General features: G+C 46.7%; 2 protein-coding genes across 2 annotated transcripts in view; one reads left to right on the plus strand and one right to left on the minus strand.

The window, feature by feature from the left end:
* Positions 1–13,650, plus strand: part of LOC142198391 (uncharacterized) — a 617,468-nt gene that overhangs the window by 510,092 nt on the left and 93,726 nt on the right. The gene's annotated exons all lie outside the window — the stretch shown is intronic.
* Positions 1–13,650, minus strand: part of LOC142198436 (uncharacterized) — a 308,715-nt gene that overhangs the window by 3,151 nt on the left and 291,914 nt on the right. Inside the window, exon 6 of the mRNA XM_075269477.1 lies at positions 7,496–7,504. Coding sequence (XP_075125578.1) covers positions 7,496–7,504 — 9 coding nt within the window. The remainder of the gene's footprint in view (positions 1–7,495; positions 7,505–13,650) is intronic.

Here is a 13,650-nt window from a genome sequence, read left to right on the forward strand (position 1 = left end):
CTGTGTTTTCGGCTGGAAAGGGGTTGATTTGTAACTTATATAATCTGATAACGCACTTTAATTGGTCTTCAGAATCTCGACATCCCTACATGCGTCATTGGGAAGGTTGGATTGTCAGGGAAATTTCATATGCTTTATGGCAGATCATTTGGTCTAGAGACCCTAAACACTCCCTCTGCACTCCCTCTAAGGGGAACCAATATAAACTATTGCTTTTGAGATCCCATACTCCAGAACTTCTGCACAGACTGAACCTGAATGTGCTGGTGCTGTAATGGCTGCTCTTCTATGTCTTCTGGGAATGTCGGCTAATAGGCCCCATTTGGAGGGAGGTTGAGCAGATGCTGACAGTGATATTAGCAGTGACTCTTCTGTGGGTGACGCTGGTGCCAGGTAGGGTTGAGCGATTGGGAAAAATATCGGGAAAGGAATTCCAATCCCGATCGCTCCACTTACCTGCACAGAACCGCTGCCGCTGAGAGCGCCTGCAGAGCTCCGTGCGCCCCCCCCCACCTCCCTAGGCTAGTGTTACTGATGCTGAGAGAAGGCGGGGCTTGAGGCTTAGGAGAGTGTGGGCGGGTACTGGGAGGGGAGGCGTGAGTGATGGACTCACATCTCCCCGCCCTGTACCCGCCCACACTCTCCTAAACCACAACAAGCCCCGCCTACTCCTAGCATCAGTAACACTAGCCTAGAGAGGCAGGATCTGCTCTCTATGGAATACCTCGCGGCCCTGTTACATGATAAGGATACGTTCCATTCTGTCTGGACTGCTGGCGTCCCTGTAGTAGTGGGCTCTGCCCCTGATGTTCCCATTTACACCCGCTGTTCTAGGCTTCCCCCATGATGTTGGTGATAATTGACCAGGAATACGTCTCCCCTCCCTGCTTTCATGTATAATGTTGGGATTTGCTCCTTTTATTATTCTTGTTTTTAGGTTTCTTTGTTATATATGAAAATAAAATAAAATGAGGTGGACTGGAGCTGTAAGGCTGAGTTCAGATGGAGTATTTTGGATTGGAATTTGACGCGGAGGCCGCTTCAGGTTCCGGTCCAGAATACGGGGCAGCCGCAACTGCGATCCGGATTAGGCCCAAATGAATGAGCCTAGTCGGGAGAGTCTTCAGGTGGATTCACAAGGCACAATCCTCCTGAAGAATGAGCATGTCCAAAAAAGAAACGACCGGCTCACATTGCAATCAATGGGAGCCATATTTTTGGTCAGGATTTTGAGGCAAATTTGGCCTGAACTCAGCCTAAGGGGGAACCAACGTTAAAGAACCTGTGAATTCACCGTCTCCATTCATGACTCCGTACCTGTGGTAACACCTCCTGGAATTTCCTCTTCTGCTTCTTCTTTAACTTTTTTCTTAAGATTTTCACCCTAAACAGGGAAGAAACAACATTCACTTGGGTTCAGTCACTTTATGGTCAGGTTTTGGTGAGACTGTAAGGAGATGAAACATCCGCCATGTTTGCCTTCAGTAGGTGATCCTGTGACTTGTTTGGCCCCATCGGACAGGTAGGTCACTACTGCGGAGAGACCCTTTATTACTGCAAATGAGGATGTCTGTAGTGTCACCTCTGATATATGTATATTGTACTGTATTATACTGTATATCTGCTTAGTAGGTTATATATGATGTGGAGTCACATGATTGGGTGCACTCTGTGTGTTGTGCTATTGCTGGTGTCCTATTAACCCTATCATATCATATTACACACTTGTTGCCCCCCTTTATATGTTCTGTGAAGTGGGATCTTTGTGACGTCGGGGTGTTGTACTATGGGTGGAGTTCAGCTTACTACGCTCCATGGTGTGACCTTGTGTACACACAGCTTTATGCCGGGGGTTAACCATGCTGCGGTATTCTATAAGTAGGAGTGTCCGGGTGTCTTACATGTACAACCTTGTGTCTAGTTCCTTGAACACTGGGAAGAGAGCGGTGATGGCTGATGGCAGAAGACAATGGTCTATTGTACAGTGGTATTGACTCCTAGAGTTTGTGCTAAGAAATGTTCCTGGCAGCCATCATCTGATGACATGACTAACCCTATGCACTCTCTATTTTGCTCCCCAGAGTGTCACGCCCCCAACCCTTCTCCCACAATTTGCATGGGAAGCGAGCAACATTTGCTCCATGGCCCTTCAGCAGTGAACAGTTTCATGACAGTAATGGACGTGCTCTTTGTGCTAAGCTGGGATCACTTGATCATGTGTAACCCCTTGACTCCTGCATTAACTCCTAGTTGGAAGAGTTACTGGTGGTCATCATGACCTGACAACGAGTAACCCTGAGAGCAGAAGGAGTCCCTGTACTCTAATAAACAGATCTCCCAGCATGCACTACACTGTGCACCAAAAAGAGTTACTAGAGTTCATTGGTCAATGAGCTGGCAGTGACTCATTTACTGCATGAGAAGGGAGTCTGTGCAGATAGTCAGTGCTTTAATGCTGCCTGCTTTCTGATTTATAGGGCTTAGTATTATTGTTAGTCTAACTCCACATTATTTACTCCAGTACCCACCACCACCAGGGATACCAGGAAGAGCTGGGTACTATCCTGTATCCAACTGATGTTAGGAAATAGGGTGACATCAGGCTAGTATAATTAGGCTGAGAAACCCCCAAAACCATGGGTCTTCCTACCTCGGGAATGTCAAGTTGCTCAGCTAGAGAACAGACTTTGCTAAACTCCTTTGCTCCAGGATTATGCTCAAGAGACTCTGCCCACAGTGAACTGCTTAAAGGAAACTTGTCTTTCTGTGCATCGGAAAAATATATTGCAAATCCTGAGAAGGATATTGTCTCATGAGAGACTTCTACTACAGACTCTGCTCTGTCACCAATGTATTGCTGAATTGTGTGTAAAATACCCCTTTCTTCAGGTAAGTGACAGCCTGTTCTTCAGTCCGTGCAAGACACAACTATATTATGATAGATTCCCTAGGGCAGTGAGGGGAGACTTTAATACCATCTACCTGTGTCTGGGACATGTATGAGTACAGGAGCGGCGAGCTCCACCCCCTATATAGATGTACCCCAGGACTCAGCAGCGCCATCTACCTGCTGACTGTCTGGTACATGTATGAGTACAGGAGCTCCACCCCCTATATAGATGTGCCCCAGGACTCAGCAGCAACATCTACCTGCTGACTGTCTGGTACATGTATGAGTGCAGGAGCGGTGAGCTCCACCCCCTATATAGATGTACCCCAGGACTCAGCAGCGCCATCTACCTGCTGACTGTCTGGTATATGTATGAGTACAGGAGCGGCGAGCTCCACCCCCTATATAGATGTACCCCAGGACTCAGCAGCGCCATCTACCTGCTGACTGTCTGGGACATGTATGAGTGCAGGAGCTCCACCCCCTATATAGATGTACCCCAGGACTCAGCAGCGCCATCTACCTGCTGACTGTCTGGTACATGTATGAGTACAGGAGCTCCACCCCCTATATAGATGTACCCCAGGACTCAGCAGCAACATCTACCTGCTGACTGTCTGGTACATGTATGAGTGCAGGAGCGGCGAGCTCCACCCCCTATATAGATGTACCCCAGGACTCAGCAGCGCCATCTACCTGCTGACTGTCTGGTATATGTATGAGTACAGGAGCGGCGAGCTCCACCCCCTATATAGATGTGCCCAAGGACTCAGCAGCGCCATCTACCTGCTGACTGTCTGGGACATGTATAAATGCAGGAGCGGCGAGCTCCACCCCCTATATAGATGTACCCCAGGACTCAGCAGCGCCATCTACCTGCTGACTGTCTGGTACATGTATGAGTACAGGAGCTCCACCCCCTATATAGATGTACCCCAGGACTCAGCAGCGCCATCTACCTGCTGACTGTCTGGTACATGTATGAGTGCAGGAGCGGCGAGCTCCACCCCCTATATAGATGTACCCCAGGACTCAGCAGCGCCATCTACCTGCTGACTGTCTGGTACATGTATGAGTGCAGGAGTGGCGAGCTCCACCCCCTATATAGATGTACCCCAGGACTCAGCAGCGCCATCTACCTGCTGACTGTCTGGTACATGTATGAGTACAGGAGCTCCACCCCCTATATAGATGTACCCCAGGACTCAGCAGCGCCCCCTACCTGCTGACTGTCTGGTACATGTATGAGTGCAGGAGCTCCACCCCCTATATAGATGTACCCCAGGACTCAGCAGCGCCATCTACCTGCTGACTGTCTGGTACATGTATGAGTGCAGGAGCTCCACCCCCTATATAGATGTGCCCCAGGACTCAGCAGCGCCATCTACCTGCTGACTGTCTGGTACATGTATGACTACAGGAGCGGCGAGCTCCACCCCCTATATAGATGTGCCCCAGGACTCAGCAGCGCCATCTACCTGCTGACTGTCTGGGACATTCTCCTCCGGCCAGTCCTGGGAATACAGAGGACTCAGGGGACATCTCTCGGGGGGATTTCTCCTACTGGATCCATCTGTGGAGACACAAACACACAGTGACGGAATACATGAGCTGCTGGAGATCTGTCTATACATCAGACACTTCTAGGGTGACTTATGGGGCGACCTTAAATAATAACTTCCTGCTACACCCCAAGATAATCCAGTCCACCCCACATTAATATTATAGGCCTAGAGTTGCTGTACCATCCAGAGACTTGGCCTTCCCTTCCGTCCTTGGGGGAATCCATTCTCAGTAGGGGGAAGAGACTCCGATATAAGATGAAGATCTCATCAATTATCAGGGGCAGCAATAAGGGGGATCCCCGACCTCCCCAGTAGGTCCTAGAGGAAAGTAGCCTTATATAAGGGCACCTCCAAACAACATAGGATATGTCATCAACTGAAACCTGGCATGGGTCTGACAACTGGGCTCCCCAGCTGATCAGCCACTTGAAAAAGCTGCTTTGTTCAGGCTGGTGCTGCAGCTTCTCAGCACGTACCAAGCACAGCACCGTACATTGTATAGTATCTGTACTTAGTATCACAGCTCTAGTCATTCACATTCAGGTCATGTGACCAATGAACATATTGCCACATAACCTGTGCAGCAAAAGTGGCACCCAGGGAGCGCCACTTCTAACAGCTGATCTGTGATGGCCCCCTCCGAATTTCAATGGATCACCTATCCTAAAAATAGATTATCAATAATAAAGCTCAGAAAACCCCTTTAAGAATGTGTGTAGATGGTCATGTGACATCAGGGGTGGAGTTACAGTGCACCCGTCGCTTTATTTGCAGTATGCTTCACTCTAAATGCTTCGACCAGTAACGGACCAGGCCTGTTAGTAAAGGGCTGCATGTATATATGTATTATCTATGTATTATCAATGTCGTCTTGTATGTAATACATGGGGTTTTGTGCTGTCCTTTGCACTGTCCATGGTGATGGTAATTTTGGATGGAGCTCCTGGAGAGAGACCATGTGACGTCCGACCCCTGGGTTTGATGGTCAGATGCACATGTGTCTACCCCCGCTGTGCACCACGTGAGTCAGGACATTGGTCAAATCTTCAACCTTCAGAGGATAAATCACATTTTATTGGACAAACCTCCCACAACAGAATTTCTAAGCTTTTTGAATTGATTTTGCAGCGTTCAGAGGTCACATTTACTATAATAAAACACATCTTAACAGGCCACGTTACATGAGGACATCAGAGCCCTCTGTGGTGTCTCCTTCACAGTTCTTCCACCATTGAATTTGTGAGTTTTTGGATAGTTATGATGTGACCGGCCTCCCCTCCTCATACTGCTTTTACTTGTGGATTCTCCATAGGGTTGAGCTCGGGGGAGGATGGCGGCCACACCTGGACTTCTCTCCTGTTATGCCACAGCAGACAATGACTCCGAGGTCTTCTTTGCTGCATGAGATGGATCATTGTCCTGCATGAAGATGACTTATCTACGGAACGCACGGATATTCTTTTTGTATCATGGAAGAAAGTAGTCAGTCAGAATCTCTTTGTACTTTGCAGATGCCATTTTCACACATTCAGGGACCCTAAAGGGAACTACCAGCTCTCCCCATGATTCTGGCCCAAAAAAAGACCCTGCCATGTCCTTGCTGACGTCACAGCCTTGTTGGGATATGGTGGCCATGCACCAACCATCCAGGGTTGCCTGGGACTCATCAGTAAACAATAGTTATACTATACAATAAGTCTTCATGTATGTTGGGGGTCACTGTAACGGATTTTGTTTGTGATCCCTCTATAGGGGTGGCTGAATTGTAGGTTTATGGACAACTACAGCCTCCAGAGGATCCTACACCGTGAGGTTCGGCAACTTCACATCCTTGTTTGGTGCTTTGTGATGGTATCTTATCCACTGGTCTTTTTATTTGATGAATCTGTTGGCTGGAAACCTCATTGTGCCTTTATCTGCATGAACCCATCTGTGCTCTGAACCAGCCACAATTCTCCTCACTGTACGATGATCACAGTTACGTTTTCATAAAATATTTCACGTTCTCTTACCTTGTCCAAGGTATTGCCTTAACTGACGCTTTTTGGCAGCAATATTCCCATATTGCTTGAAATCTGTGACCAGCTTGAAGGGTCATCCAAGAATTACAGCTTTTTTACAAAGAGGCGGCAAGGTGAAAAGAAAAAAAAGCTCACCGTTCAGTCCAGCGGCGCCTCGGGGTAGTTGTCACCCCACTTAACTGCTGAGGCCCATCGATGGCCTAAGGAAAGGAACTGGGAACTGGGGTGTCACAGGTGACTGTTAGGGTCAAAATCCTCCATCTTTGTATTTTGCCAGCCATCTTGTAACCTTTTATATATAAAATTGTGTAAGTATGTCTGTTTAGAGTCCAAGAGGTTATAAGGAGCATGGAATGTTAATGAATGGATTATAAATCCTTATAACTCTGTTTGTCTTAAGGGCCTCACCTTTGAAGATGTATTTAGGGTGTGTAGAAACAGGTTCTATAGCCTATTGATGATTAGCCCCAAGGCTGGAGTGGTCTGACCAGTATGTAATCTTATCGTGATCTAGAATTAGTGTAAGATGTTGGTTTATACATCATGAGAACGTTCATCCCAGTTTGGAAAGTAATAATGAGATGCAGATTACATTAGGCCTTATCCAATAGCCATGTGCCAGGTTTATGTTATAACTCTACAACCAATCATGTTATGCCAACTATGTTATTAGAATAGTCCAACCTGCTTTTGTCTGTATTGTATTTAAACTACCTTTTTGCACCATTAAATTAGAACTCACTTGATCACCATCAGTTGTGTGTGTGTGACTTCTCCAGGCCTGATATCTACCTACAACCAAATAACTCAGGGGTCTTATGCCCCTAACATGACTTATGTGAGTGATACCGCGGGTCCTTTCCATAGTCTGCTCATTGGCCTCAGTGCTCACTTGTGGCAAGGACTTTCGCTGGAGCGATCTGAGGTGCCGATGACAGGGGAGTTTGACTTTTTTTTTTTTTTATCTTTCTTAGCCTTCTGGAACAAAGCTGTAATTGCAGGACAACCCTTCTAATAATGTGACCGTCCTTCTTAAAGTATCCTTTAATTATATTTAATTAATGTTGTTTGAGATTAATCCAAAGCACCCAAGACATAAAACCAGCCTTGAGCTTACATGAAAAACAAGAAAATGTAATCCTTATGACATTTAAATCCAATTTGCATAATAATTTGGAACGCGGTGTACACCCCCACCCCCATCCTGTACAGCCCAAATACAGGTTAAGACTAACCCTCGTACATGACCAGGACCTGATCCATAATCTGGGGTTGGGAGCATTGTATAAAAAGTGGGTGTGATCTGTATAAATTTCGGGACCCTCTTACCCCTTTTTCCTATTAAAGAGGTTTTCTGGGCAAAAAATCTGTTCTGTCAGTGCTAGTAATGGGTTAATAAGTGCACCCCATAGACCTTTAGCAGTGCTTTGAGTGATTTCTGGGTGTCTCTGGGAGCTCCTGGCATCTTCTGCATTTGTTTACAAGGTGTCGCTTCCTGTGTACCTTCCACATTACCTTCTTCTCACTGCCCCCACTCCTCTCTCACTCCCTTACACCTCCTCCCCGTCTCCCTAGCTACCCCGCCCATTACTAGCCCTTCCCAACTGACTCAGCCCACCTCCTCCACTGCATCATACTTACCTGTCACTCTCTGGGAGGCTCCTCCTTTTCACTGGTGCAGGCTGGAGATGCTTCTCCTCTCTCCTAGCTTGTGCACAGACTGGAAGTACCATCTCTACTGCGCAGGTCTCACAGCCACCTCCAGACTGTGCAAAGAGAGGAAGAGGGGAGGAGCCATTCTCAGACAGGAAAGTATTATTGGGTTTGAGGGAGGGAAGAGTACTGGTGACACTTTCTGATAGTCCGGTGACGTTCTGTTTCAGTGCTTCCGAAACGGAACGTCATCGGATTATCAGAAAGTGTTCCTGGGGCGGTCACATGATGATAATGGGTAATTATAGAATTTTTTACAGTTGTGGTGTAATCTTACGGTGACACGGGCCCATAGACGCCATCTTTCATTATTATAAGACCTCCGCCCTCTTCTTACCAGTAGGGTTGACCTCTCTACCCGCCTAATAGCAGAGAAACCTGGAATAGTAATAAGTGTATGAGGGACGTCTTCATGTAGCCTCGATTCCACAAGGCATAACAGGCTACACTGCTGGCTCTCCCTCCCCCCAGACACTAGTGCGGACAGGTCGGCCATCTTCTTAGCCATAGACCCCACATTTCCTGCAATTATTGAGGGGATAAAAGGTTTCACACCTTTGCGTGTCATCTTAGCCATAGATTCTGATCTGCATCCCCTCGCCGGCCTCTTCACCCTTCCTTTGTCCTGTCTGGAGTAGGCGATTGGCAGATTGTACCTCCTTACCCAGACCAGATTCCCATGATGTAGACTCAAACCCCTCAATAATGGAGGAGGTCAAAGCCCTGGTGATGGTAGTTCCCCCTCCCTGGACTGCGTATTAGCACCTGGCACACAATAAGAACTTATCTCCCAACCTTCAGTGGACATCGTAACCAGGAACTCCCAGGGCGCTAGGACATTGTGGAGTTGGACCTCTTAGTTACAGTGGCCTGTGCCCAGTCAACCTGACCAGGAAAGTAATGAATGTAGCCAGTCCCCCCAACAAAACTCCTGTCTTCTCATGTATCCAGGTCCCTCTATATTAGGAGGAGTTCCTCTCTAGTGCCGGCCACACACACATACAAACCACAGCCATTCTCTCCACTATCTTGCTCTGTATTGGGGCCATAACTCTGTCTTGCTCTGGTGTGAAAGCCAAGTCCTGTCCCTGATCTGGTGCGAGTCTCAGGTACTCCATCAGACCTGCTCGCTCTCCGGCTCCTCGTGCCTTCTTCATTGGCCTCAGAAGCAACGTTAGCACTAGGGGACTGTGAATCTCATCTCCTTTTGCCCCTCCAGGCCAACGCCTCTGTGTCCTTCCAGTCCCATCATAAGTGAGTGATCCTTCTAGCCTTGGTCCGTCTTGCTCTCTCTTTTGTCACACCTAAGTCCTTCAGGGCGTCACGGACGGGAAGACTCAGTAGGCTCCAATAGCTTTGATACCAGCCACAGTAGGCTCCAATGTACTGACATAGGAATCATGCTCCAAAGCAGGTCCAAGCTGTTACCTTCCAGGTTCAATCTGGGACACACTAATACACTAAGGACAACTAGGACACACAAAGACTCTCCAGGAACACAGAAGATATAGAGAGTGCAGCCATCTGCAAGGCAGAGATGGACCCCAGAGGTTCTAGGCAGGATGGGGGCAGACTGACGCTACCTCTCCTTCAGGCTCTGTCACTCCCTCTCTAAGGCTGTCTCTCTATCAAGCTCTCAGGAGCGAACACGACATTATATACAGTATATATATTCTATACACCCGAATATATATGTAACGCAGAGAAACAAAATATCCACAATACTACCTGTATACATATATACCTACAGTATATGGTGTCTCCTTACCATGTGATGTCCGGGGGGGCCGGGGGTCCTCCATCATCACCTCCTTGTACCGATCCTCGTGTCCTTCTAAATACTCCCACTCCTCCATGGAGAAATAGACAGCGACATCCTGACACCTTATAGGAACCTGACAACACAATGATACAGTCATCACCCCTCCCCCTCCAGTGCTGTTACTGGAGAATTTCCCAGCATTCCCAGCAGTGTCACCTCTCCAGTCAGCAGCTCCAGCATCTTGTTGGTGAGTTCTAGAATCTTCTGCTCATGGATCAGGGAGAGAGGGGGAGGGGCTGTGATGGGGCCCCGGCTCCTGCTCCCTCCTCCTCCTGGCTCTGTGATGGGGCCCCGGCTCCTGCTCCCTCCTCCTCCTGGCTCTATGATGGGGCCCCGGCTGCTGAGGGCCCCACAGTCCCCCGATGTCTTCTTCACTAGTGAGTATTCCTGTGTATGGAGAGACAATAGATGATAGAAATGTAGTACAGATACCTCTCCGCTCAGCAGATAGATGATAGAAATGTAGTACAGATACCTCTCCGCTCAGCAGATAGATGATAGAAATGTAGTACAGATACCTCTCCGCTCAGCAGATACATGATAGAAATGTAGTACAGATACCTCTCCGCTCAGCAGATACATGATAGAAATGTAGTACAGATACCTCTCCGCTGAGCAGATAGATGATAGAAATGTAGTACAGATACCTCTCCGCTCAGCAGATAGATGATAGAAATGTAGTACAGATACCTCTCCGCTCAGCAGATAGATGATAGAAATGTAGTACAGATACCTCTCCGCTCAGCAGATACATGATAGAAATGTAGTACAGATACCTCTCCGCTCAGCAGCTAGATGATAGAAATGTAGTACAGATACCTCTCCGCTCAGCAGATACACGATAGAAAAGTAGTACAGTTACCTCTCCGCTCAGCAGATAGATGATAGAAATGTAGTACAGATACCTCTCCGCTCAGCAGCTAGATGATAGAAATGTAGTACAGATACCTCTCCGCTCAGCAGATACATGATAGAAATGTAGTACAGATACCTCTCCGCTCAGCAGCTAGATGATAGAAATGTAGTACAGTTACCTCTCCGCTCAGCAGATAGATGATAGAAATGTAGTACAGATACCTCTCCGCTCAGCAGATAGATGATAGAAATGTAGTACAGATACCTCTCCGCTCAGCAGGGAGATGATAGAAATGTAGTACAGATACCTCTCCGCTCAGCAGGGAGATGATAGAAATGTAGTACAGATACCTCTCCGCTCAGCAGATACATGATAGAAATGTAGTACAGATACCTCTCCGCTCAGCAGATACATGATAGAAATGTAGTACAGATACCTCTCCGCTCAGCAGATACATGATAGAAATGTAGTACAGATACCTCTCCGCTCAGCAGATAGATGATAGAAATGTAGTACAGTTACCTCTCCGCTCAGCAGATAGATGATAGAAATGTAGTACAGATACCTCTCCGCTCAGCAGATAGATGATAGAAATGTAGTACAGTTACCTCTCCGCTCAGCAGATAGATGATAGAAATGTAGTACAGTTACCTCTCCGCTCAGCAGATACATGATAGAAATGTAGTACAGATACCTCTCCGCTCAGCAGGGAGATGATAGAAATGTAGTACAGATACCTCTCCGCTCAGCAGGGAGATGATAGAAATGTAGTACAGATACCTCTCCGCTCAGCAGATACATGATAGAAATGTAGTACAGATACCTCTCCGCTCAGCAGATACATGATAGAAATGTAGTACAGATACCTCTCCGCTCAGCAGATACATGATAGAAATGTAGTACAGATACCTCTCCGCTCAGCAGATAGATGATAGAAATGTAGTACAGTTACCTCTCCGCTCAGCAGATAGATGATAGAAATGTAGTACAGATACCTCTCCGCTCAGCAGATAGATGATAGAAATGTAGTACAGATACCTCTCCGCTCAGCAGATAGATGATAGAAATGTAGTACAGATACCTCTCCGCTCAGCAGATACATGATAGAAATGTAGTACAGATACCTCTCCGCTCAGCAGCTAGATGATAGAAATGTAGTACAGTTACCTCTCCGCTCAGCAGATAGATGATAGAAATGTAGTACAGTTACCTCTCCGCTCAGCAGATAGATGATAGAAATGTAGTACAGATACCTCTCCGCTCAGCAGATAGATGATAGAAATGTAGTACAGATACCTCTCCGCTCAGCAGCTAGATGATAGAAATGTAGTACAGATACCTCTCCGCTCAGCAGATACATGATAGAAATGTAGTACAGATACCTCTCCGCTCAGCAGCTAGATGATAGAAATGTAGTACAGTTACCTCTCCGCTCAGCAGATAGATGATAGAAATGTAGTACAGATACCTCTCCGCTCAGCAGATAGATGATAGAAATGTAGTACAGATACCTCTCCGCTCAGCAGGGAGATGATAGAAATGTAGTACAGATACCTCTCCGCTCAGCAGGGAGATGATAGAAATGTAGTACAGATACCTCTCCGCTCAGCAGATACATGATAGAAATGTAGTACAGATACCTCTCCGCTCAGCAGATACATGATAGAAATGTAGTACAGATACCTCTCCGCTCAGCAGATACATGATAGAAATGTAGTACAGATACCTCTCCGCTCAGCAGATAGATGATAGAAATGTAGTACAGTTACCTCTCCGCTCAGCAGATAGATGATAGAAATGTAGTACAGATACCTCTCCGCTCAGCAGATAGATGATAGAAATGTAGTACAGTTACCTCTCCGCTCAGCAGATAGATGATAGAAATGTAGTACAGATACCTCTCTGCTCAGCAGATAGATGATAGAAATGTAGTACAGATACCTCTCCGCTCAGCAGATAGATGATAGAAATGTAGTACAGTTACCTCTCCGCTCAGCAGATAGATGATAGAAATGTAGTACAGATACCTCTCCGCTCAGCAGGGAGATGATAGAAATGTAGTACAGTTACCTCTCCGCTCAGCAGATAGATGATAGAAATGTAGTACAGATACCTCTCCGCTCAGCAGATAGATGATAGAAATGTAGTACAGATACCTCTCCGCTCAGCAGGGAGATGATAGAAATGTAGTACAGATACCTCTCCGCTCAGCAGATAGATGATAGAAATGTAGTACAGATACCTCTCCGCTCAGCAGATAGATGATAGAAATGTAGTACAGATACCTCACCGCTCAGCAGATAGATGATAGAAATGTAGTACAGATACCTCTCCACTCAGCAGATAGATGATAGAAATGTAGTACAGTTACCTCTCCGCTCAGCAGATAGATGATAGAAATGTAGTACAGATACCTCTCCGCTCAGCAGATACATGATAGAAATGTAGTACAGATACCTCTCCGCTCAGCAGATACATGATAGAAATGTAGTACAGATACCTCTCCGCTCAGCAGATACATGATAGAAATGTAGTACAGATACCTCTCCGCTCAGCAGATAGATGATAGAAATGTAGTACAGTTACCTCTCCGCTCAGCAGATAGATGATAGAAATGTAGTACAGATACCTCTCCGCTCAGCAGATAGATGATAGAAATGTAGTACAGATACCTCTCCGCTCAGCAGATAGATGATAGAAATGTAGTACAGATACCTCTCCGCTCAGCAGATACATGATAGAAATGTAGTACAGATACCTCTCCGCTCAGCAGATACATGATA

The sequence above is a fragment of the Leptodactylus fuscus genome, chromosome 3 (assembly GCF_031893055.1).
Source record: "Leptodactylus fuscus isolate aLepFus1 chromosome 3, aLepFus1.hap2, whole genome shotgun sequence".
NCBI lineage: Eukaryota > Metazoa > Chordata > Amphibia > Anura > Leptodactylidae > Leptodactylus > Leptodactylus fuscus.